Below are 22,842 nucleotides of genomic sequence, written 5' to 3' on the forward strand. Positions count from 1 at the left end.
CTTTGCCCCAGGACTCACACTATCACCATGGCTCTTGGCGAGTACTGGTCAGTACCATCCTCCCCATTTCACATGTGGTGTCTGGAGAACAGAGATGTCATCCAAAGAACTTTCCCCAAACCACCAGGCCTTGGATGTCCAGCCCACCAAGTGGGCTGCCTCTTGAGGTTTTCCACCATCCTAGGCAGCACTGACTACCACCACCCCAAGTGTGGGAGAACAGGTTTTTCCTCTACAATAGTTCCTGCAAATTAAACATGCAATAGATAAAATACAGAATTAGAAGTGAATGAAATCTCCCAGAATAAAGAGCAAGAAGCAAAAGGATGGAAAATAGAAAAGATAAGAAAATTAAGAGATGAAAGGCTCCCTGGGCTGTTATCTAAATAGAGTTCTGGAAGGTCAGAGCAAAACCAAAGAACAGAAATTGTACTGGTGTAATTAGAGAATGTTCCAGAACTGAAGGACAGTTTCAGATGAGAAGGATTCAGTAAGAGACAAAAAGAAACCAGCATCAAGGTGGAGCCCTTGAAGACTCAGGTACTGGAGGCAGAGAAGACACAGAAGCTTCCAGAGAGAGACAACAGCTGGTCCACAATGGTCAGGCATGGCTTCAGAGCTCCGGCCTGCAGCCCCAGGAGTCCTCCAGTGCCCAGCAGGAAGGGAGTGCCAGTCTTGAACATGATGCTCAACTAATGCAGTAATCAAGAATTAGAGAAGAGGAAACCTATTTTCCCGGCTCAAGTTCTCAGACAACATGCAACCCTGGTACCCACTCTCAGCAAGGATGTGTGCCAACATCCAAAAACTAACACCATCAGATTAGAAGGCAGGAAGCAGGAGAGAGGTAAAGGAAAGCATGGTGATGGTGACTGAAGCCAGGTCCCAGTGACAGCCAGGTCTCAGGTGTGGAGAGCAACAAGTCCAGACTAGAGCAGGCTGACGACCTGGATTTACTCATGAAGTCGGAACCAAGACAGAGAATGCACTTGGTATCCCAAACAACCAAAAGGGTCATCTAGAGCAGGAGGAGTTTGGCGATAAATACATAAACCCATAAGTTAGCGACAAGATCACAAACATGGGTAGGTCTAACCTCCCAGGAAACAAAAGGCAGAACAGGAGGGAACAGGTGATCACACCTTCCGACAGCCTAGGTTTTGAGCAGCACAGACCAGTGAAACATTGAGATCCCCAAAATAGTGATGGAACGAGATCAGGAAGTAGAGGTTGAAGGTCAAAGCTGCATCCTTACATGTCTTAGGAATCGGAATACAAAACTTGAAGGTGCCTCAATTAAGGCACACAAGCAACTGATTCAGCAACGGAGGGAAACACCAAAATCACCAGCTTAAAAAAATAAAGTCAAAAGGAAGCCTCCAGGGAAAGAGCCTGAAAGGGAAGGAAAGAGGGTGAAGACCTGGACCTCACTGATGTTCTAACAACATCAGGAGACCTGGGGATTCCAATCCCCTTTAACCAAGCATTAATAGGTTCACACACAGGCCTGCTAAAGGCCAGGGTCTACATTCTCTCTTCAATCCCACATTCATATATTCAGATATGAATGTAGCATTCCAGTACCAGGCCTGGCACAGCTTCCAGCCGAGCCAAAATCCAAACTGGAACTCACCACTGCAGAGACAGATCCAAGGGCAGCAGTATTGACCTGGGCCATCTTACCTGTAACTTTTATCTGATTCCCTCTGCTCCTCTTCACTTCCTAGCCACTCATCCCTCAGCAGAGTGAGGTATCTCCGAGAGCCCACACAAGGCCATCACCACGGTGACCATGGGCTGTCTGTGCCCAAGGCCCGCAGCTTTGATATGTAGACTGTTTGGGTTTGTTTCAGATTAGAATAAAGTTCTAATGAGACAGGCTTTTCCCTCCTGCACTGGGCCTCGGGGGGCGGGGGAGACATTACACCAGCCTCAGAGGGCGACATCAGAATGAAATGACATAGCATAAATGGAGACACTGAAATCTTTAAAATCTGTCATCACCATCACACAACCCAATACAGAGTAAAGGACAGTTCCCATGGTAACCTCTAGTCCATCATTCAGGCTATAAGAACCACTTTCTTCAGCTTCTTAAACTGGGAGCCCTGTCCCCACACTTCTCAGCTGCCCTTGTGATTACCAGTCAGGAACCATGGGCTGAGGGCTTGGCCTTTTGTTAGTTGGAGTTACCAGTGTGTAAGTGACAATGAGGGTTGTCAAGTCCCAAGAGCCAAGTGACAAGCAGGACTGAGGCAGTGACTTCTTGCCCAGCATTATTTGCCATTCCTTTAGCTGGTTCCTTGATACCTGGCTGAGTCTCTGTACTTCCTCCCCAGTCCCAGGTCCTCTTAGAGCCTCTGCCCTAACTTCAGTCTTTGCAGACTTCACTCTGATTCCTGATTCTATCACTCAAAAGCCCAGCAGCCAACATTCATGGTCTTGCTTGGCCTTGATTTCAGATATCCAGGAGCACAGTAGCTTGGGAGAAATGCTGTCTGCTAACTCACCCCAGCTCATGCTTGGCTAGCCTCCTTGCACAGCCCAGGACCACCTGCCTATTCCCACAGTGGACTCAGCCCTGCTACATCAATGACCAGCCAAGAAAATGCCCCACAGATTTGCCCACAGGCCAATCTAATCTAGGCTTTCCTCTCAGATGACTCTAGGCTAAGTCATCTTTGTCACGTTGACAAAGCTAATTAGGACACCACCCAACACCCAACCTGCATGGAACATCAAACATATTACAACAGAGCCCCGAGCTGCCTTCCGTAACTCTGACTAGAGTCCCTAAGTCAGCCTGACAACAACACAGCTACCCAGATCTCCACGCACATCCCTGCTTTGGCTGGTAGCACAGAGACAAAAGCACAGCGTGCTTAGCAATGATCATGACCAGCACTCTCCACGGAGACAGCACTGGAACAAGTGGAACAAGGCCACGGAGATGACCACGTGTTCTGCCAGGAAGGGAGGAGGCACGGAGACCGTGACAGAGGACAGAGGTGTCCAGATCTGGTGGCCCTGAGGGCAGCGAACTACAGATTGTACCAATTGTACAGAGGCAGGGTAGCTGGTGTGGCTACCAAGTAGGTTTGGCTCCAGGTCCAGAGCTTCCCTGCTGTAGGCGAGGAAGGCAGCAGGGATAACATCATCTAAATTCGGGACACAAGGCTGGAAATTCTCATGAGGCCATTCGGCTGAGCTTCCACATAAGACAATATCAGGGTGTCATTTTCTGGGAATGGAAGTTCCCTCATAACTTACATATTTATTAGTGTGTGTTCGTTGAATAAACAATGATGGGCTTCATTACCTTTCTATATGTGTATATCGGGTATTTTGAAGACATTCATCCTTATTACCCTCTCTTACCCTCATCCCACCCCAATCCTGCTGGTTTACCCTCCTCTTCTCAGACAGTCTCCCTCCTACTTTCATGGTGTGCATGTGCATTTGTGTGTGTGTGTGTGTGTGTGTGTATGTGTGTGTGTATGTGAAAATATTTTAAAATCTAGATTCCACATTGAGAGAAAATAGCCAATGTTTGCCTTTCTGAGTCAGACTTACTTCATCCAATGTGACCTCCAGTTACAACAGGTTTTTTTTGTTTTTTTGTTTTCCTCCAAATCCCAGCACTTCCCTCTGGGAAGACTGAGCACAAGGAACACTAGGGTCCCGTTTATCCAAGGAAGGAGCTTTTCCATGAGGACAAGAGTGTCTGGTGGAGGACAGAGGTGTCCAGACCTGGTGGCACTGAGGACAGCGAACTACAGATTGTACCAATTGTACAGAGGCAGGGTAGCTGGTGTGGCTACCCAGTAGGTTTGGCTCCAGGTCCAGAGCTTCCCTGCCCTAGGCGAGGAAGGCAGCAGGGATAACATCATCTAAATTCAGGCTCTTCCCCCATCCAACCAGAAGATCCCCTCTGTGCCCCTCTCCACCTGCTGCCCCAGATCCTAACCAGAGTGCTCAGAGCTCTGCCTTTTAAGTATGCCATAGCACAGAGGATTAAAAATAGTCAAGAAAGAGAGAAAGTGGCAAAGGCTCCAGGTGCATGAGAACCTCCCCCCCCCCCCCCCGCACGCTAGGAGAAGAAAGCAGGACTCTTGTCAGATTCCACCCAAAGCTCTCCAGGAGCTAAAGCTGCCTTTGACCAGGCCTTCTGAAACCCTCTTCAGCCCCCTCCCTCACCCCCACCACCAATCTCTAAGAAGCATTGGCCTCCAGGGCAAAAATACAAGTATCAAGTGCATGGCTTCTTCTTGGTCCACTGCCTGGCTCCCTGCCTCCCTGCCTTTGAGTCACAGCTCTGGACTGTGGGTAAAGCCTCAATGGAATAGGGCCATTTTACAGCAGGCACAGAACGCACACCAGGCATGCAGTCAGCCCTGTGGTAAGAATCAGTGGATAGCCTTACCCACAGTCAGCACCCCATGCTCACCTTGTTGGGAAAACTTCCCTGGAGAGATGTGAACAGATGGCTACCCGTCCTTATGAAGTCCCAAGGACAAACCAAAGGACAATCCCAACAAAGTCCATTTGGGGAACTAATGACTTTATGGGTGGATGGTTATTTACAGGGGCCTGAGTAACCCCAAATCGGCAGGACAGAGTGGCTAGAACCTCAGCTGAGTATCCAGTGACCACCTCCACCCCCATTTCTATGAGGGAATGCCAACAGTCCACAAGCCTTCCTTTGGGGTCTCCTGCAACTAGTCACAACCATTCTGAGGAAGACTACAGTTGTTAAATCAGGGGGAGCACTCCATCACATGTTCCTACTACAGACCCCACACCTTGAGACTGGCTTCCAAAATAGAGTCTCCGCCGTCCTACAGGAAGTTCTCCAGGTTGCCATGGTGCTGACAGGAAGGTTTCGACTCACGCCAGCTCTGGACATAAGCTCGACACCTTCATCTCCCAAGGAAAGCTAGCCACCTCATACAGCTGATCTGCTCTCCCTGGGCCCCTGAGTGTGCGCCCTGATTCAAGAGAAAGGTGACGCCATATGGCCACATGTGTTAGCATGACATCGAGGCCTCACCCAGAACTACTTCCAGACAGAATCTGATGTGCTGCCGTGAGGAGAAGGCAAGTGTGGCTAGTGTCTGAGGCCTGGGACAACTTGGTAGGGCATGTCCAGGATGGCGTGAAGAAATAACCTGGCAAAAACATATCTGACAATGGTCGTGAATGGCACCTGAATTCAATATTCAAAACACACCATTCATTCACTCACTCATTCATTCATTCATTCATTCATTCTCTCTGTCTCTGTCTGTCCGTCTGTCTCTGTCTCTCACACATACACACACACACACACACACACACACACACACAGACACATATATTTTCTCTTAAATTTTACTGTTTCTTCATTCCCCAACTTTATTCTTTCTGCACCTGACCAAGTGTTTCGCCTTCTGGGTTCCTTCATCTCCCCTACTCAGCCACAGATAATAGCCAAATGAATGGGTAAAACTACATGCCAATAAAACTTTATTTATAAAACAAGCAGCAGGACAAATGTAACCCAAGGCTGAAGTTTTGGAATGCCTACTCAGCTAGGAGAAAATTAATCAAAGAAAAACAAACACACCAACAAGGAGGGAAAAAAACCCTGAGTCTCCAAATGCTGTTTCTACTTCCTTCTATGACACACATAATCTACCAGTATTTTTTTCTTTCTTTTTTTTTTTTTTTTTTTCAAAAAACACCAAGGAAAGTGAAAGAAGGTTTCTATGGGAACAGGGGTTCACTTTTAATGGCTCAACCATTATAAAGACAATTGCTTTATTTTTCTTCTTCCCTTCAGACACAGGGTAGGCGTAACCTATGACCTGTTGGGCAGGGTTTTGCCCAGAGCTCTGCTGTTCCAATAAAATATGAAATACCACAGTGTTCTGCAGGCCAACAGGGCACTTCATGAAAGCCAGGCCTCTTGGGCAAGAGACACTTCCCTAGAATGGCTGATCTGGTCCCATGTTCTGCCTTCCCCAGGAGGCTATGCTGCCAGCAGACAGCTTGGCTGCTCTGTGGAAGAGCAGGCCCCTCAAGTATCTGCCAGCTTCCAGAGTTCAATCCTCCTCATAGGTCAAAGCCAAAGCCTCTAGCTACAACAAATCCCACTTTCAAGATGGGCTTTTGGTTTACCTAGCTCCTGAACATTCTTTATTCTGGGTACAAACGTAGACAGGAGGCTTGTTGGCTTGAATCGTGGGCTGGTCACTAAACTTCCCAGCTTGATCAGCTCGGAGCAAACCAACACTGCCCACAGTTTTACTGCAGTGTGCCTTTTCTACAGAAAGCCTGTGAACCGGCCTTCTCTGATGGCCTCCTGGGTAGAAATGAGTCTCTGACAGCTGAATGTGAAAAGAATCCAGGAATGCAGCCAGCAGAGCTGAGTGGAGCCCAAAGCCACACGTGGGCAGCCCACGCCCCGTGTGCCACAGGCTAAAATGCAGATAATGCGTAGACACAACCTCTCTTGACACCACCTTCCAGGGCTAACTCAGAGCTCCCAGTGAGCCAACTCCTACTTTACCAAGGAGAAAACGAAGGAATTGCAGACAAAAGAGATTTCCCTGGATCCTATGGTAAGCTGGCAACAACACCAAAGCCGAGGCTCTGACCATCAGCCTCCTAGGGCAGGCTGTGTTCCCTAGCTACACAAGAAAACACCCCAAGAAAAACCTTTCCCCGACCATGAGCTTTTTACCTGCAAATCAGAAATGAGTTAGAGCCCGGGATCTGACAGCAAAAGAAAACAGCCATGCCTCGATTTACGCCTGGGAAACAAGCACACAGCCACTGCCAGTGACCCAGCAAGGCATTTCTCTAGGGACATAAAATCCACATCTGATTTCCTCCTGGTTTTTAAATGGAACCTTCCAGGGTACTGACTGTGCTGAGAGCCAGGGGAGGAGAGCGAAAGACCTTTTCCTGGGCTCTTTCCTGTCTGGCCTGGTCCCATAGCACAGAACGCTTAGAATGGCTGATCTGGTCCCATGTTCTGCCTTCCCCAGGAGGCTATGCTGCCAGCAGACAGCTTGGCTGCTCTGTGGAAGAGCAGGCCCCTCAAGTATCTGCCAGCTTCCAGAGTTCAATCCTCCTCATAGGTGGGGCATGAGCAGAGCAGAGAGTGGGCTCTCAGGGAGAAAGAAGGTAACTAGGTGTGAGGGGGCTGGAGGGGCACCCCCAGCAGACCACAGGCTTTTTCTCATCATGGCATCCATAGACCATAATACTACTGGTCCAGGGTAGGCTGAAGCAGTTACCCCAGTTGTCAAATACTGTCCTCCATGCATAACATGACCACTATTATCTTAATGGGAGCATCAGGACCACACTCCATAAGACAGGGCTGTGGGTGTTCCCCTGTGAGCATCCCTGAGATACCAGGTACACTCTCCCTCCCATGTCCCAGCCCCAATCCCAACTGCACACAGACTCCGGAAGAGCTAGAGTAAGAAGAAAGCTATAATGTCAACAGAATTGGGGGCAATTTGTAGCTACTTTAGAGTCACCCCCAGTTCTGTAACAGCTCACTCACTCCTGCTTCTGTGAAGGAGCCCAATAAACTCAATGGCCCACAAAACTCAATTTGGATGCAATGGTTCTCTTGGGCTCTTGGTAGTGTCCTAGGTGGGATGAAGACATGTTTGTTCACGTCTCCTCAGAAAAAGACACTGGGTCCCTGATGCCACTACCAGGTCAGGAAGCTCTGCTTTAGTTCACAAACTCACCGAACGGTTTAGCGGGGACACAGTGGGGTGGCTGGATGGTGGGAAGACTAGAGGAGGGAAAGCTAGGCCAAAGCCTAAGAAAGCCATTGAGAAGCCCAGGCAAGCTTGGGAGAGCCTGAGCCTGGGCCCAGGCCAGTGAGGAGGAGGAGGAAGCAATCACATAGACAAACATGGATCCTTCTGGAATATATAAGCAATTCCCTATAGAGGACAAACCAGGCCAAGTGAAGTTTATGGTCAGCCTTCAAAGTCCAAATTCAAAGCCCCCCTTGGGACCTTCAAAGCCACCAGCAATGCAGCTAACAACTTCTTTACCTGTGTGCTTATCTACCCATAGGACGCTTGCCCTCTGCCTCACCTGGATTCAAATACCAGCCAGTCTTGCAAGTCACATGACCTTCAGTGGGTTCTGACTAAAGGTGGCGCTGCCTGTCAGGAAGAGCGGCAAGCAGGGCCCAGGCAATGGCACTGATGCTGCTGAATGTCCCTCAGAAGGGGGATGAGATAGCCTGATGTCTGTCCTGTCTGCCTCACCTAGCCTCTTCCTGTAGGGAGTCCAAGCCAAGCTATTCTAGAAAAACGAGGTGAGAGATGATAGCCTCAACCCCTTGGGGTACCAGAACAGGAGAGAGCCAGAAGACAGGCTCTCTGTGTGAGTGAACTCCACATAGCCACATCAGAGACCTGCACCCTGTCTGTCCTGTTGCCTGAAATGAAAACCTAGAGACTGGAGGATAGTTACAGGCTCCCCATAAATAGGAGGCCACTCAAACACTGTCTCAGCAGTCCTTGTCCAGAGTGGGTCACTCAGCTGGGCCCTGAAGCAAAGGTGAGAGGGTAGCAATACTGTCCTCAGGACACTGGAGGCCTCTGGTCATCAGTCTGCTGAGAGCAGAGACCTGGCCACCGCTAACCTCTGTGCCACCCTCCATGACTCCAGGGACAAGTGGGATCAGCAGGCCTACGCTTCAAACTTCCTCCCGAGTGTCATTTTCTCCTCTGCAAAAAGGTCAACAGCCCGAGTCCACCCCTACTTCCTTGCAACGGACCTGGTAAGCTTTTACAGTCAGTCTGTGCCAAGGGATGTCCTGCCGAATCAGAGGGCCTTGGGGACAAACACCTCGATGGCCATTGTGTGCCCATGTCTGACAACTTCATCTGCAGTGTGGCTGTTAGTGGAGGGAAGGCCCCCTGAGGGAGGCTGGATTTTCCACCCAGGCAATCTGGACTCTCCTTACCCCAGTGTTCCTCTGGGGGAGGTTTTCGATATCATAATCACAGCCTGGATTCTAGAACCCCATAGGGTAGGGAGGCAGAGACGGAGGCCTAGGTGGGATGCAAGGAGAGAAGTCAACACACTTCCTAATAAGCATTCCAATATGTGGAGGGAAAGGTGGCTAACTCCAAGCTGCTCTCTGACAGGCAGCATCAGGAGCCTAACCACAGCCTGCCTTCACTGCTGACCCCAGAACCTCCTCGTGCCAGGAACAGAAGACTCCAATCAGGCCTAACAAACCTGACAGTAGCAGCTGCCTACACACGGGTACCAGGAGCCTCCATCCCTCTGATTACAGACGCTGAAATCCCAGTGTCTCCGACTGTGATCAACAAGACACCATGGTCACCTGAACTGGGAGCAGTCACAAGCTTTTATAGATCAAACCCTGAACTGGGCTCTGCCTGCCAACCCCATCCACAGCCCACCTAAGCGCAGATGAGCCAGGACCCTGGTACAGCCCCCATCTGCTCATCCAGACATATCTGGGTATCTGACATCCACCAGCTGGCTCAGCAGACGCTCTGAGGTCGATGTAGAATGCCTTCTGGACTTGAACCTTTAGTTGAGATCTTCTAAGTACCACAGGAGCAAAAAGAGAATATGTCTGTTAGGCACCTAATCCAGACAGAGAGAGAGAGAAAACAGAAGACAGATTCCTGGCCTGAACTTCATTTTTGCTTTATCCCAGCAACACCAGGCAAAGCAGACAAGTCTCAGTCGACAACTGTATAGAACTAATTGCTCACCCCAAAACACAGCCAGCTTCAATTGTCCATAACAGCCCCAAACTGCAAACAACCCGAAGGTCCTCCATCAGATGAATGGAGACTAGAACGGTGGTATATTTGTACCGTGAAATAGTACTCAGCAGTTAAAAGGAACTATAGCTGTAGAAAAGACCATGCAGGCGAATCGGATATCAGGGCCAGACCAAGAGGACACATTCAATTCCACCATTCTACTTCAAACGGGGTTTCAGAGTCAAATTGGACCTCCGTGAATTAAAAACAAATCGCGATAAAGGCTACCTTGGTGGTGGGTGGGTGGGTGAGGTTACTGACCGGGAAGGAAGATGAGGCAACCATCCAGGGATCAGAGAATCTACATGTATGTAGCGATTACCTGAGTGTACCCACAACTAAAAGCATGTTAAGCTTACCCTTAAAATTAGTCTGCATTATACCTATGTGTAATTCATACGACGTTTGAGATACAGGATTTGAAGTTTGCCTCTTCATACGAGCCCACGGCTGTTCAAATGATAACTGATATTTGCCTAAAAATGAGGAGCTGAGACCCCTAACTATGAAGTCCTCCTGACCCTTCAAGATCCATCATGCTGTGTAGCCATGTCCCTCTGTGTCACTTAGCTGTGTGTTCCTTTACAATGGGACCTGACCCTGCAAGAATGATTGGCTGTACCAAATAGTACGTGCTCATTAAAATGCCCAGTGATTGCCTAAGGTGCATGACCGGGCCTGACAGCCCCAACCAGATACCATCTCAGCGAAAGGTATGCTGCCCACCCCAGACCAGATCCTCGTTCCTTCCATCACAGCAGCTCCAACCCTCCTCCTGTGACACAGATCACAGCAGCTAAGCACCAGCGTCCAGAGCACAGAGTCCCCAAGCGCCCACTCCCTGAGCCGCCTGCCGGCCCCTTTTCAGGTCACCTCTGCAGACCTGCACTGTCCTTGCCAAACCTCAGCTGGAGAGGCCCACGTGAGCTCCCAGGAAACATTCTCTCAGGTGTAATGTTTAATCTGGACTCCTCCCCACCCCCAGCAGGGGCTCCCTGCCCCGCTGCCAAAGGGACACCCACAATCCTCCCGCCCCGCCTCTGCCCAGACTTCCCAGCTAGATCCCTGCAACTTCAACCTTGGACTCTCTTCAACCCCAAGCCAGTAGGGGAAGTGGCTAAACCAACCCCTCACCTGTGCGCCGCTCAGGGTGGGTGAAGAGACCGGAAGTGGATTCATGTCCAGTTTTGCAAAGCCCCCATAGGAGAGAGAGGGCTGGAAACACACTTCCACCCACGGGGTTTAAAGGCAATGGAGTGGGAGGGATGGGTTTCTCTTTCTCTCTCTCTCTCTCTGTGTTTGCTAAGTTTCCACACCCAATACTTTCTTTTCAAAGATAATCCATATTCATAGGTGGCTGAACCACTGAGCCCATGTCTGGCACGGGGTCACCAAGAGTTTCTCTCTCATCTTGTCAGCTGCCTCAGGAAAGGGTTTCGGTGCCAGCTCCTCCCCAGACTGTGGGCTGGGTGGGGAAGGTCTGCTGAACCTCAGTTCACTGGGGTCCCTAGCCGTGCCCTCATCACCCAAAGCCTCTGGGGACCGAAGCTGTCCCACACCTCACAGGGACTTCGGAAAGTGCCCTAAGTCTGGCTTGTGCACACACACAGGAGCACTTTCTCCTGGCCCTGACTCGGGCCACCGCCCCCCAAGACTCCAAGTACAAACTTCTCTGAACTACCAGAGACCGGAGGAGAAGGGGGGGTCCCCAGCTGGGAATGGGGTGCACTCGCGCGCGTGCACACACGCACACGCGTGCACTAACGCCCATGCACCGCCCCACCCCCTGAGCTCTGCAAAGCCCGGCCCAGGCCAGCGATACCGGCTTCTAGAGCGCGCGGGGAACGCAGCGGGGCCCACGCTCGGTGGAGACGCCAGCCTCCCCGCCCCCGGGGAGACCGGGGCCGCCGTACCTTGCAGGTTCTGCACACGGATGTCGCTGATCTGGCCGATGAGCTCCTCGCGCTGGAACCAGTCCCACTCCTGAGCAGCCATGGAGCGCGCGCGGCGGGCCGGGGCGGCGGGCGGCGAGCGGCGGGCAGCCGGGCGGCGAGCGCGGGGCCGGTGGGCGGGAGAAGGGCCGGCCCCGCCGCGGGCGGACGGGCTGGCGGGCGGGCGCGGGCGGCGGAGCGGGGCGCCCGGCGCGCGCTCACTGCCCGGCGGGGGCGGGGGCCCCGGGCGGGAGGGAAGAGGGCGGGGCGGGGCGGGAGGAGCCAGCCTCGGGACGGTCCTTTTTTTTTTTCTTTTTTTCTTTTTTTTCCTCCCCCATCCCCAGGGTGGGTGTTGGTTGGATTGTTTGGTCGCAAACGAACAATGATGAGGCGCGGGAGGGTCGCAGGCCCCAGATTGTGATGTCTTGGGGTGAGGTGGGCCTGTGACTCAAGCCAGGGTGCCCTAGGAGCTGGTCCCAGGAGGTCTGGCCTGTCCCCATCCTGCTCCTCTGAGACCCTTCCAGTGGGAACCCTTCCTGTGCGGGGATCACCTCCCTGGTATAGGCAGCTAAGCCCTGTCCATCCCCGACCCCCCGAGGACCACGGAAAGTGAGTGATGGGTGAAGTAGTGTGGAGATGGAGTTTCCGTAACTGCGAGGGGGAGGGGGGCAGTGGAAGGAATTTCTTCCTCGGTTTGGATTAGAGACCACTTCCGGTTCTATCCAGCTGTTGGAAGAAATAGCTCCCTTCTCCGGAATGGGTACCTTTGGAGTCTTGGCCACAAGAAACCTGGGGTTCTGTTGAAACTACAAGGGCAGGCTGGGACTGTAGCTTCCCCACATGGTACCCCTGTTCTGCCCTTTCCTGCCGGAAGCTTTGGGTTTGATCACTTGCACCAACCAACCGGGGGTTTGCTCACGCCTGTAATCCCAGCACTTTGGAGGGTGAAGCACGAAGTTCAAGGTCATTCACAGCTACCTGAAAGAGTTCAAGGCCACCCTGTGATACCTGAGACAGAGCAGGCCTTTGTGGTTCCTGCTCTGGGCCCCTAAGTCTTTTAACCTGAGAATTGTGGATCTTATCTTGTTTGGGGCTCCCTGGGGCCTGTGTACCTGCAGCCAGGACTCTCTTATCGGTTAGCCAGCAGAAAATCTGGGGATTTGTCTAAGGTGAAACATGATGTAGGGGTACCAAGTCCCAGGGTCTTACTCCCTGGTCAGCTACCGCCCACTAAAAAAAAAAAAAAAAAAAAAAAAAAATGGAGCATGCCATTTATACAATGAATGCCAGGAGAAGTTCATAGACCTCTTGAGTATTCTAACACAGCTAGGCCTGCTGGTCACAGTCATGTCCATGGAAAGCCCAGCAACTCACCAATGAGCAAGTGAAGATGGAGGTCACTGGCCTGTGTCTGGGCATCATCTGTGTTTAATCCGATCACCAACTGAGATGAGAATTACGGATCAAAGTGAGCTCCAGAAAGGAGATCATCAGCCTGGGGCAAGGAGCCAGTGTGGAGGTGGTGTCACCAAGGGTCCCTAAAGCCTCACCTGGAAGCTAAACCTAAAGGAGAGAGAGACCCATCCCCACCCCCCTAGGGCCAGGTAGTAGCAGAGTAGGCTCGGTGGAGATCATGGGGGCCTGAGACTCTCACTGGACCACCTTGTCCCTTGCCTTGATCTATCGGTCACTTCACTTCTGCCTCCTACAAAGCCAGGTAGTGTTGAACGGGCATCGTTTCACCTTGCCTTACCAAGCCACCACACTTAAATTTGTTTCCTCTAATTGCTGTGGTCTGAAGCTGGGCCGAAAATAATTTCCTTCACAAAGCAAAGCGCTGAGAAAGTCCGCCTAGTCTCCGTCAGGAGATGGGTGGCCAAGAACTTGACTGGTGTGTGATTGAAAGTGTGTGGTTGAAAATGATTCCAAAGGACCAGCTACCTGTTATGAAACTATGATGGCTATTCTTGGGAACGGAGGGGGGAGGGGCCTACGTGACCACTGGTTAAGCACCGACTGTAAGTCAGAAGTTTCCTTGTATGAAAGTGGAAGAAATTTTAGGTGGTTTTTCCAAATGTCCTGGGAGCCAGAACTGACTGTGCAGCTGGCCACTAACGGCACCTGGATGGTCACTGAGTGAATAGGACCCCTTCAGGATCTCTGAGAGCTTCGGGAGCACACGAGGTCTCTCTGACCAGTCTTGCGTTATACCCTCACCTGTCAATCATAGCTCTTTACTTTGATCTAATGCTGTGAGTTGCTGCAGGTAGGTTCTGGCTATTCCCAGTGCTTGTGGTCTGGTGTGGTCTATCCCTCTTGGGTTCACGTTTAATCCCAGTGCAGTGATGTGAGAGGCTAGGAAACCATAAGAAGTGTGGCCTCGGGAGAGGTCTTAGGTCTGGATGGGAATGTTCCCTCAGAAGAGATTAAGGTCATTCTCATGGGACCCTCACTGTCCTTACAATATCAAGTGACTATAGAACAAGCAAGCTAAGGTTAGCTGAGGGACAGAGCCCTTGCCTGCTATGCACACGGTCCTAGATTCCAAACACAGCACCACTAAGTAAGATCCCTCCAGCTCTGGCTTCCTGGTTTGTGGGAGGTCTCTCCTGTCACTCATTCCCACCATGATGACATCACCACGGTGAGATATCACCAGGGGCCTCATCACAGCTGCTGCCATGCTGCATGTACTTTAAGCCTTCAAAACTGAACAAAACAAACCTCTCCCATGTATTAGTTGTAGGGACAGAAAATGGACTAATAAACATGACCACCTCTAGGCCTTTACCTAACTTGTTCCCTCTGAAACCATCCTGGGCTCTTTCCCTTCCCAGCTTATGCCTCCTTAATCTCATTCATCTCAAGAGAACCTTCTCCATCACCCCTGGTCAGCTGAGTGACTGTCTGGTGCCGACCTGATGTTATTTGGTAGAGTGTCTGCATGGCATGGTCATAACATTTCCTTGATGGCTTTTCCTCAATCAACCATGAGGTCCTGAAGAACAAGACTGAGTCTTAGCCATTTCTCTACTTGAGCATGAAGTATGGTGCCCGGCACAAAGGAAGGTCTCATGTATGTATGAATGAATGAATGGCCCTTATTGTAGGCCAGAACTTAGAAAGCAGGGAAATTCTGGTATGACCAAGAGCTAGCCCTCATGATCTGGCCTAAACAAACTTCTGAGAAGGCAATCAAGACATGTTTGCATAACTCTCATGGCAAAGTACACCCTGTGGAGAAGTAGGCACAAATGCCAAGATAAGGTAGCCCCTTCTCGGGCAGTCCAGCCTTCTGAAGGATATGGACTTCTGGGGAAAACTGGGCATTTGGCCTCTTGAATTGCTGAACAGTACTCTTTCTCTTTTAGACACTTTCCGAAAAGGAAAAATACTCCATCGACAGGCTTGGCTTTCCTGAAGTTTCCAACAACTGATTTTTCTAGATGTTTTCCATTTCTTCCAGAATTTTGGTCATTGTTTAAAACTGACTTCTCCCAAAGGGAAGGACTTGGAGAATTGCAGAGTGGTTGGACAGCCCTGAATCCACCCCCCTCCCCTGGCCCACTGAAGGATTTCCAGCTGATTTGGCCCAGTGACCTTCCTGCCCCCTGCTTCTGAGGACTTCCAAATGCAGATAGGAAACTCAGATGCAGGTTCTCATCTGTGTGCTCCAGTCTACATAACTGGCATGTGGATCCCAGAAGGAAAGGGATAAGTTATCCCTGGTGTTCCTGTGCAGCCCCCTCTGGGAGGGGAGGGGGCTCAATCAGAGGGAAGCCCTTTTTGGAAACAGCCATTGCCCTATGTTTTCATTGCAGTGACAAAATACCCAAGAGAAATTTGGGCAGGAGGATTTATTTGGGCTCTTGGGTTTAGAGGGTTCATCCACAGTGGCTCTGTGGCTGTGAGCTTTAGGACGTCATGGTAGAGGGTGGTGTGGAAGAAAACCATTTGCATGATGACATCTGGGAAGTGGAGGGACAGTCAGGAAGGAGCTGGAGACAAGATACATCTTTCTAGGCCACACCCTTGGTGACCCACTTCCTCCATCAGGCCTCACTCCTCCCTTCCCACCACCTCCCAGTGAGGCCCACAATATAATGAGTTCATCAAGGGATCAATTAAATTAGAGCTCTCAGGATCTGATCATCTCACCAAAACCCACCGGACAGGGACCATGCCTTTAGCACACGAACCTTTGAGACGCTTCTCAACCAAACCACAACAGCTTCTTATGGACAGAGACAGCCTTCGTCGGCCTTGGAATGGACACTCAGAGGCCAAAGCAGTAGGAATCCTTGTTAGAAGAGCTTAATTCTATTCAATAGAATAGCCCTGCCCAAGGTTCGAAACTGAGCCTCTTGTTCTGTAGTCCCCACTGCCTATTGAGAGCTCAGTGTGACTGGAGAAAGACTTGGGCCACAGGCCATGCTAACACTTGTGGTACCATGTTAGTTATACATATAGGCAGGTCTATATGGCTTATAATTCTTTTCTCAATCAAAATTGTGCTACTAATGGCATGCTAAAACCTTCAGGAGCCTGGGGGAGTAATGCAAGCCACCAATCCCAGAATTCCATAGACCCACACAGGAGGACTGTGAGTTTGAGGCCAGCCTTGGCTACACAACAGAAACCTATATTAGAAAGTCTATTTTTTAAAAAATAAACCTTTACAAAATGGCAAAAATTTCAAAGTTAGCAGACCCTAGCTATTTGGCCAGTGATTATTGTCACCAAGCTGCACGGTGGCACAAACACCCCTGGCCTCATTCATTCAACAGACCTTGGTTGAGTGTCTCCTGTGGCCAGGCCCTAGATATAGTATGGCTAGCTCCTAAGTTTGACCTCACCACTGAGATACGAGCCTTTGATGCTCTCATTGCCCCTGTGGCCATGCTGTGGAAGATGACAGATATTAAGCAGAAGTGTTAGGAGTCTCCAGCAGATGACCTATGAGAATGGTATGAGTGGGTGACAGCCCACATCAGTCAGAGGAGATAGATTCTTGAGCTATTTAGATGGAAAATTTGGTGATGCCAGGTGCCTGGTTAAGGAATCTTATAGTATCATGTCCATATACCTCTGCTTCTAGTGGTCTCTGTCATTCCCATAATGTTAGCCAACTTTCTGCTTTTCTACCAAGTGCAGGAGCAACTCAGCTTATAAAGGGAAAAAAAAAAAAGGTCAGTTTGGGCTCACAGTTTGGAGGTCTCAGTGTCTGGTTGGTCCTACAGTTTGGGGCAAAGCAATGCATCGTGGCAGACATGAAGGGCAGAGCAAAACCAGTTAGTGCACGAGCAGGAGTGAAGAAAAGAGAAAGTGAGGGCCCCTAGCCCTTTCAAGGACAGGTCCTCAATGACCTAAATACTTCTCGGTAGACCCCACCACTTAGATTCCGCAGCCTCCAAGTAGTGGTGCCCTAACTTTACCCAAAGCCCTCTGGGTGGGGAACCTAGATCCAAACTATAGCACCCACTTTACTTCAAACTCCCAGAAAATGTCTTGAAAGCAGGGCTGTCTATTTTATCAGAACCTAACATAACAGACTGGAAGACAGTCCATGCTCAAGAAATAGACTTGGGGCATTTTGAGATCAAAAGCAAGTTCTTTTTCTGAGAATCTCAGGAAGGATAGTTCAAAAGGCAGACACAAACAAATTACAGTTCAGCTTTAGCAGTTACTAACTCCTGAACCTCTCAGAGCCCAGGAGCCTAAGGCGAGCTGGGGTCTCTTCCATGAGCAAGCAATGGGCCAGAGAGCATGGGAGAGACAGCAACAGAGACAGGCTTTCTCCTTCCCTGGCTCTGCACGGCCTGTGTGATCCCAAGCAACTTATTAACCTCTCTTGACCTGAGGTGCAGTCTCTACCTGGTAGAAGGTATGAGCTCAGAAATGTTTATCTACAGAAGGCTCTCTACTGAGACCCGGGTCATTTCAACAGCTCAGAGCAAACCACAGATGGACAACAAAGTACCCCTGACTTTAGGAGATTGCCTGAAATGCACAAGATTAATGTATTCCCTAAAATTTTATTAATTTTTTTTTTTTGGTATACAGAACTGTTGGTGGGTGGTTAAAAAAAAAATCTGCTTCCCTAGGTAGATGGTACCGGATGTCCCAATTTCCACAAATAAAACCCTTCATATCTCCCAGTTTTGAATAGTCAAAGGCTGCTTCCCTAGAGACAGGGCAGCTATTTTTTTTTATAGACATAAAAACTCCACTTAAGGGACAAACTTTTTTTTTCCAGAAAAACTAATGATAACCCTCACCCTCACCACCACTGAGAGGGAGATACTGGCTGCATGTAATGTGGAGAAGAGGGTTCCTTATCTATACAGAAACACCATACCACCAGGTGTTTGTAATAGCATTGCAGAGACAGACTTGGAGGCATTTCGAGATCAAAAGCAAGTTTTTCTGCTGAGAATCTCAGAAAAGATAGTTCAAAAGTCAGAGCCAGTACCCATAACCCCCTAGGCTTGTCCCTGCAGCTGCCATTCTCTGCAGTGTAGAAGACATTTCTGGTTTTATTGTATTTAGTATTTATTGTATTTAGGCCTACCTGGTGCCAGGGACCCAGTAAGGTGCAGTGAAGACCAGAACCACACGAGAGACACCTGGCATCACAGAAGAAAATGTGTGTATGCTGTAAAGTACTAGATGCCATTGTGAAGTACTAGAAACCCAGAACCCAGCCCCATGCTCTGTCCCCAGAGGCCCCTGTCCTGGCAGCTGACACCCCACCCCAGCCCTGCTCCCTCCACCGCTGCCTGTCTGTGTCCTTTCCCCTGAAGGTTTCCAACCTTCTCCCCATAAATCATCATTAGAGAAGGTTGTTTCCAATCCTTTTTGCTATGTCCACAGTCCCTACCATGTTTGACCCTCCCCTCCTTCACCCACTCTGTTCTCCCAGGCTGCCTGTTCCTATTGATTCCTCAAACGAGCTGCTTGTATGCAAACTCTTCAACGGTTCCCTCAGATGCCTGAGAAGGCTGGGGTTGTTGTTTACACTATAGAGTGCTTGCTTGGCATGCATGAAGCCATGGGCTCCAGCCCTAGAACCATCTAAGTTGCCATGGTGGTTCATGCCTCTAGTTTCAGCACTTGAAGGTGGGGGCAGGAAGATCAGAGTTCAAGGTCACCCTCAACTACATATAGGAAGTTTGAGGCTAGCCTTGGCTGCATGAGACTCTGAGAGGGGTGAGCATTGGAGATAAAAAATGTGAAGTGTGTCTGAGAGTGCTCATCACATTGTCTCAATTGCCTGACTACCTTGACTCCCATCAGGAAGTGTTGTGGATGTAAACATGATTTTGTTTTGATCCCAGATGTAGGCAATGGGACTGATTCATATGGTACACAGCAGCAAACTATTTGCCTCATGCGGGCTCTGAGAAGGGGAGCTTTGCCAGCTGCAGCTTGTTTAAATCTGAGGATTCTGGAAAGGGAATAAATGCTAGGGCCTGGAGAGAGTGTTGTTGGGGGGGGGGCTCCAAGAAGAAGGCTGCTGGTGCTTCCCCCCTGCTGTTTCTGGTTGCAGTTGATACAGTTGGATGAGAAGTTGAAGATACCTTGAAAGGAAGATTGGACTTGCCCCAAGGAACCTGACGACCCTAAACAGCAGGAAGTAGCTAAAGAGAACTCTGCCCAGTCCCCACTAACCACCTTTCTCTCCTACCCGGTACTGGGGTGTTAGAAGGGATTGGGCTGGAACAGGGAGAAAGAGGCATTAAGAAACATAAATAAAATAGTATAAAAAGTAACGCCAACAAGGAAGAAAATGGACACATAAAATAATCCTATCTATCAAGGAGACATGAAGACACAGATGAGTCATAACCACACCACGAAGCAAAAAAATCCAGGCACAGAAGTGTGAGCTATTGGGTTCTATTGGTTAAAAAGTCCCAATGCTGGTGATGGGAAAGTAACAGAAGCCAAGGTGAAGATCTGCCTTAGAGGCTGGGGGAAGGAACCTAGGGACAGCCCCAGAGTACTGGGTGTGCTTGGTTTCTTTCATGAGTCTGGTCACACACTTTGGAGTGGGTAGTTCTAATATCAATTTATCCACTGGGGATGTTCCACCTCCCAGTTGGACTTTCACACTCATTCATTCTTCTACCTGGAGTTCATCTTCTCTTGGTCTTTCTTTGATGAACTCCTATTGGTTGTTCTGATCTAGCCCAGCCTTCCCCTTCTTTGGGGAGCCCTTTTCCTATTGCATCAGTCAGCTGTGACTGCAAAAACAAACATGACCATGAAGAAAGTGACTTGAAACTGTGATTGATAACTCAAAGTCTGTCTTTGGAAAGCACAAGAGCTGTCAGACTAGAGGGCTCTGTCCAGACAGAGTTAGGATGAAGCCATCAGGAGGTTAGCTGTCTAGGCCCCTCAGTGGCAGGAAGGAGACCAGCCTGAACAGATTCAGATCCCAGCCCTGCCCGTACTCCTGGTTCAGCTTTGGGCAGGCCTGGACTTCTGCCCTTGTGAATGGGAGTCACAGAGAGTTTTCGAGGCAGTGAATGCAGGTAGTATGCAGAGCTGGCTCCCTACACATAGCGGGCACATAGCAAGGACCCTCTACTCTCCTTGTGTCACGGGCTAATGTCACACGGAGGCAAGTGCAAGGCAAGATCTTTAGTGCGAGGTGATCTGGAGGCGTCCGGTGACCTTGGCACCCTCAGCTTCACAGCGGCTACAGCCTGGGCAGCTGTGACCTGGTGCCCCTCCCCAGCTGCAGGGGCTGTTCCTGCAGGGTCCTCCAGTGTGTCTCAGTAGCCAGTCACATTTTTTATTGCTGAGTCCACTAATGAAAAGTTCTATGAAAGTGTCTCTTTTGCTAATTAGCCATACCTTCCTGGTGCCAGGTTAGCAAGAGTGTGGGTCAGAGGTAACCGGGCACTAGCCACCTCCAGCAGAGTGGTGCTGGTGCTAAAGTTGGAGTAAGTTGGCATTAGTCACTGTGGAGCCCTGCCTGCTCCCACACCCCCAAAGTTGGGAACTGGCTCTCTACTGCTGGGGTCATTCACAAGCCTCAGCAGGAAGCTGGAAGGGAGGATGGGAAGGAGGAGAAACTTGGGAGATACAGGGCCAGTAGCTTTGACAGCAAGTGATAGCGGGGACTCCCGAGCTTATCTGGAATCCAAGGCTGCATGCCTAATTTGTTGTGCCCTGTTTGAAGAATAGGCTTATTTTTTTAAACAAGCCCTTCTGGGGAGACCTGCCCATTGGAGCATTACCTGCCCTGAGGCCAGATCATTGAAGAAAACCCCTAGGACAAAGAGAGCAGGAGGCTGGCTCCTGTCAGACCTTTGGTCCCAAGGTCAGGCTCCACCCTCCAGCATCCTCATCCATGAGGGGGGCATTGTGGGTGGCACACCTATAGCTTCAGGGCCTTTTTCAGCATCATGAGAAGCCACTTCTCCAGAAAGGAACAGAATCCTCCCTTCACATGGTCTCGCTGCAGTGTGGGGACAGGTGTGAAGTCTCAGCCCCACTTGATTCTGACAAGGCATGGGGCAACTGTGGGCACAGAGCAGCCCTGACCTCATGCATGGCTCATTGATTTCATAGCAGAATCTGCCTCCCAGTCTTGTACCTCTCGAGGGGCCTACTGGGAGCTCAGTGGATATGCAAGGGGACACACACATGACGATAGAGCAGCAAATAAGGCTGTGGCATCTGGGAGGGAGATGAGGGGAAGATGCTTGGGGCGGGAGGGAAGCTAGAGCTGTGCATAAAGGAAACCCAGGGCTGAGAATCCTGAAGATGGAAGGGTAGTCAGGTGTGAGAAGAGGAGCCTGGTGCTAAAAACTGGCTTTCCAAGAATTGGGGTCAGGGGCACACAGGACGCTCCCGGACATTCCCATGTGTCCCTGTCAAGAATGCCTCCATCTTCCCAGGGCAAGGATGCAAGAATGCATCCTTCCTCACTATTTACTTTCTTCCCTTCCCAGTTCCTTCACCAAGGTACTCACAGCGTCAGCCACTGTGCACACTGGGCACAGCTGGTCCTAGGTCAGTCCCGGCCTCCACCACCATGGAACAGTAGGAAAGAAAGGGGACAGTTTGACGTGTAAAGACACAGTTACAGCAGGGTCCATGCCAGAGAAAGTGTGTCTCTGCTAGCTGTACTCCAGGTGGGTGGGATAGACATGGTTGTAAAAACTCTTGTCACCTGGAGTAGACTTCCTTTTCTCACATCTCCACTCTAAGATCGCCCTGGGGACTCACTTTGGTCCATGGACATTAGCAGATGTGACCCGCACAGAGATTTAAACAGTACTTGTGCATTTGGACTCTTGCCTGCCTTTGGGTTGCTGAGAATTCTGAGACCAAGGTATGAAGAGCCCAGGTCAGCCAACTGCAGAGGCCTTGTGGAGGTGCCCAGCAACTGTGTGCCATCTTCCAGCCATGTGAGGCCTTCTAGGCCTTCTAGATCATCCTTCTGGGGCATTCAGATAGGAGAGGCTGTATCTTCCTCCCAGGCGGCACCCGAACATCCCTGTGGATTGATGAAGATCTGCTGCCCTGGCGACTGAGCTTCGGCCATGATCTCCCTTCTTGCCATTACCACTTGATGTTTGCATGTGGTCAGGTTTGATTATTGCTGACGATTTACACAGTGCTGAGACAGACCTTGAGAATTTATCACAAGGGGAGTTTGTGGCTGAGGAAGGAAGGGGTTGTCCTGGTTCTGAGCTTTAAGTTTTTAGAGCCTCGTTTGCAGAATAATCAATAACTCATTTCCTGGCCTATAACCTCATATCCATGAATGGGCTATGCTTGCTCCAGGATCCAGGCTCGTATGTTGCCACTCAGTGGCAAAGGCTGATTCATATTCTCTGTCTCTCTGTCTCTGTCTCTGTCTCTGTCTCTGTCTCTGTCTGTCTCTCTCTCTTCTCCTCTCTCTCCTCTGCAGACAGTCCAAAAAAGATTAGGCAGGTGACCGTTTCTAGTGAAGCCAAGCTGCCAAACCTTGCCCACCGCTCTAATCAGCGGGGATGGCACTGTTAGCTGCTGTAAGTGGAGTGATGGTTCCCACTGAGGAGGCAGGGATCTTGTTTGGTCTC

General features: G+C 50.1%; 1 protein-coding gene across 2 annotated transcripts in view; it reads right to left on the bottom strand.

Annotated features, from left to right (window-relative positions):
• The window catches only part of Clmn (calmin), a 94,946-nt gene extending 82,995 nt beyond the window's left edge, over positions 1-11,951 (bottom strand). Inside the window, exon 1 of one of the 2 annotated variants that reach the window (XM_060388121.1) lies at positions 11,744-11,951. In XM_060388121.1, coding sequence (XP_060244104.1) covers positions 11,744-11,825 — 82 coding nt within the window. In that variant the 5' untranslated portion in view covers positions 11,826-11,951. The remainder of the gene's footprint in view (positions 1-11,743) is intronic. The other variant, XM_021647008.2, reaches the window with a different exon arrangement.
• Positions 11,952-22,842: the final 10,891 nt, after the last annotated feature.

This window comes from Meriones unguiculatus, chromosome 7 (genome assembly GCF_030254825.1).
Source record: "Meriones unguiculatus strain TT.TT164.6M chromosome 7, Bangor_MerUng_6.1, whole genome shotgun sequence".
Classification (NCBI taxonomy): domain Eukaryota; kingdom Metazoa; phylum Chordata; class Mammalia; order Rodentia; family Muridae; genus Meriones; species Meriones unguiculatus.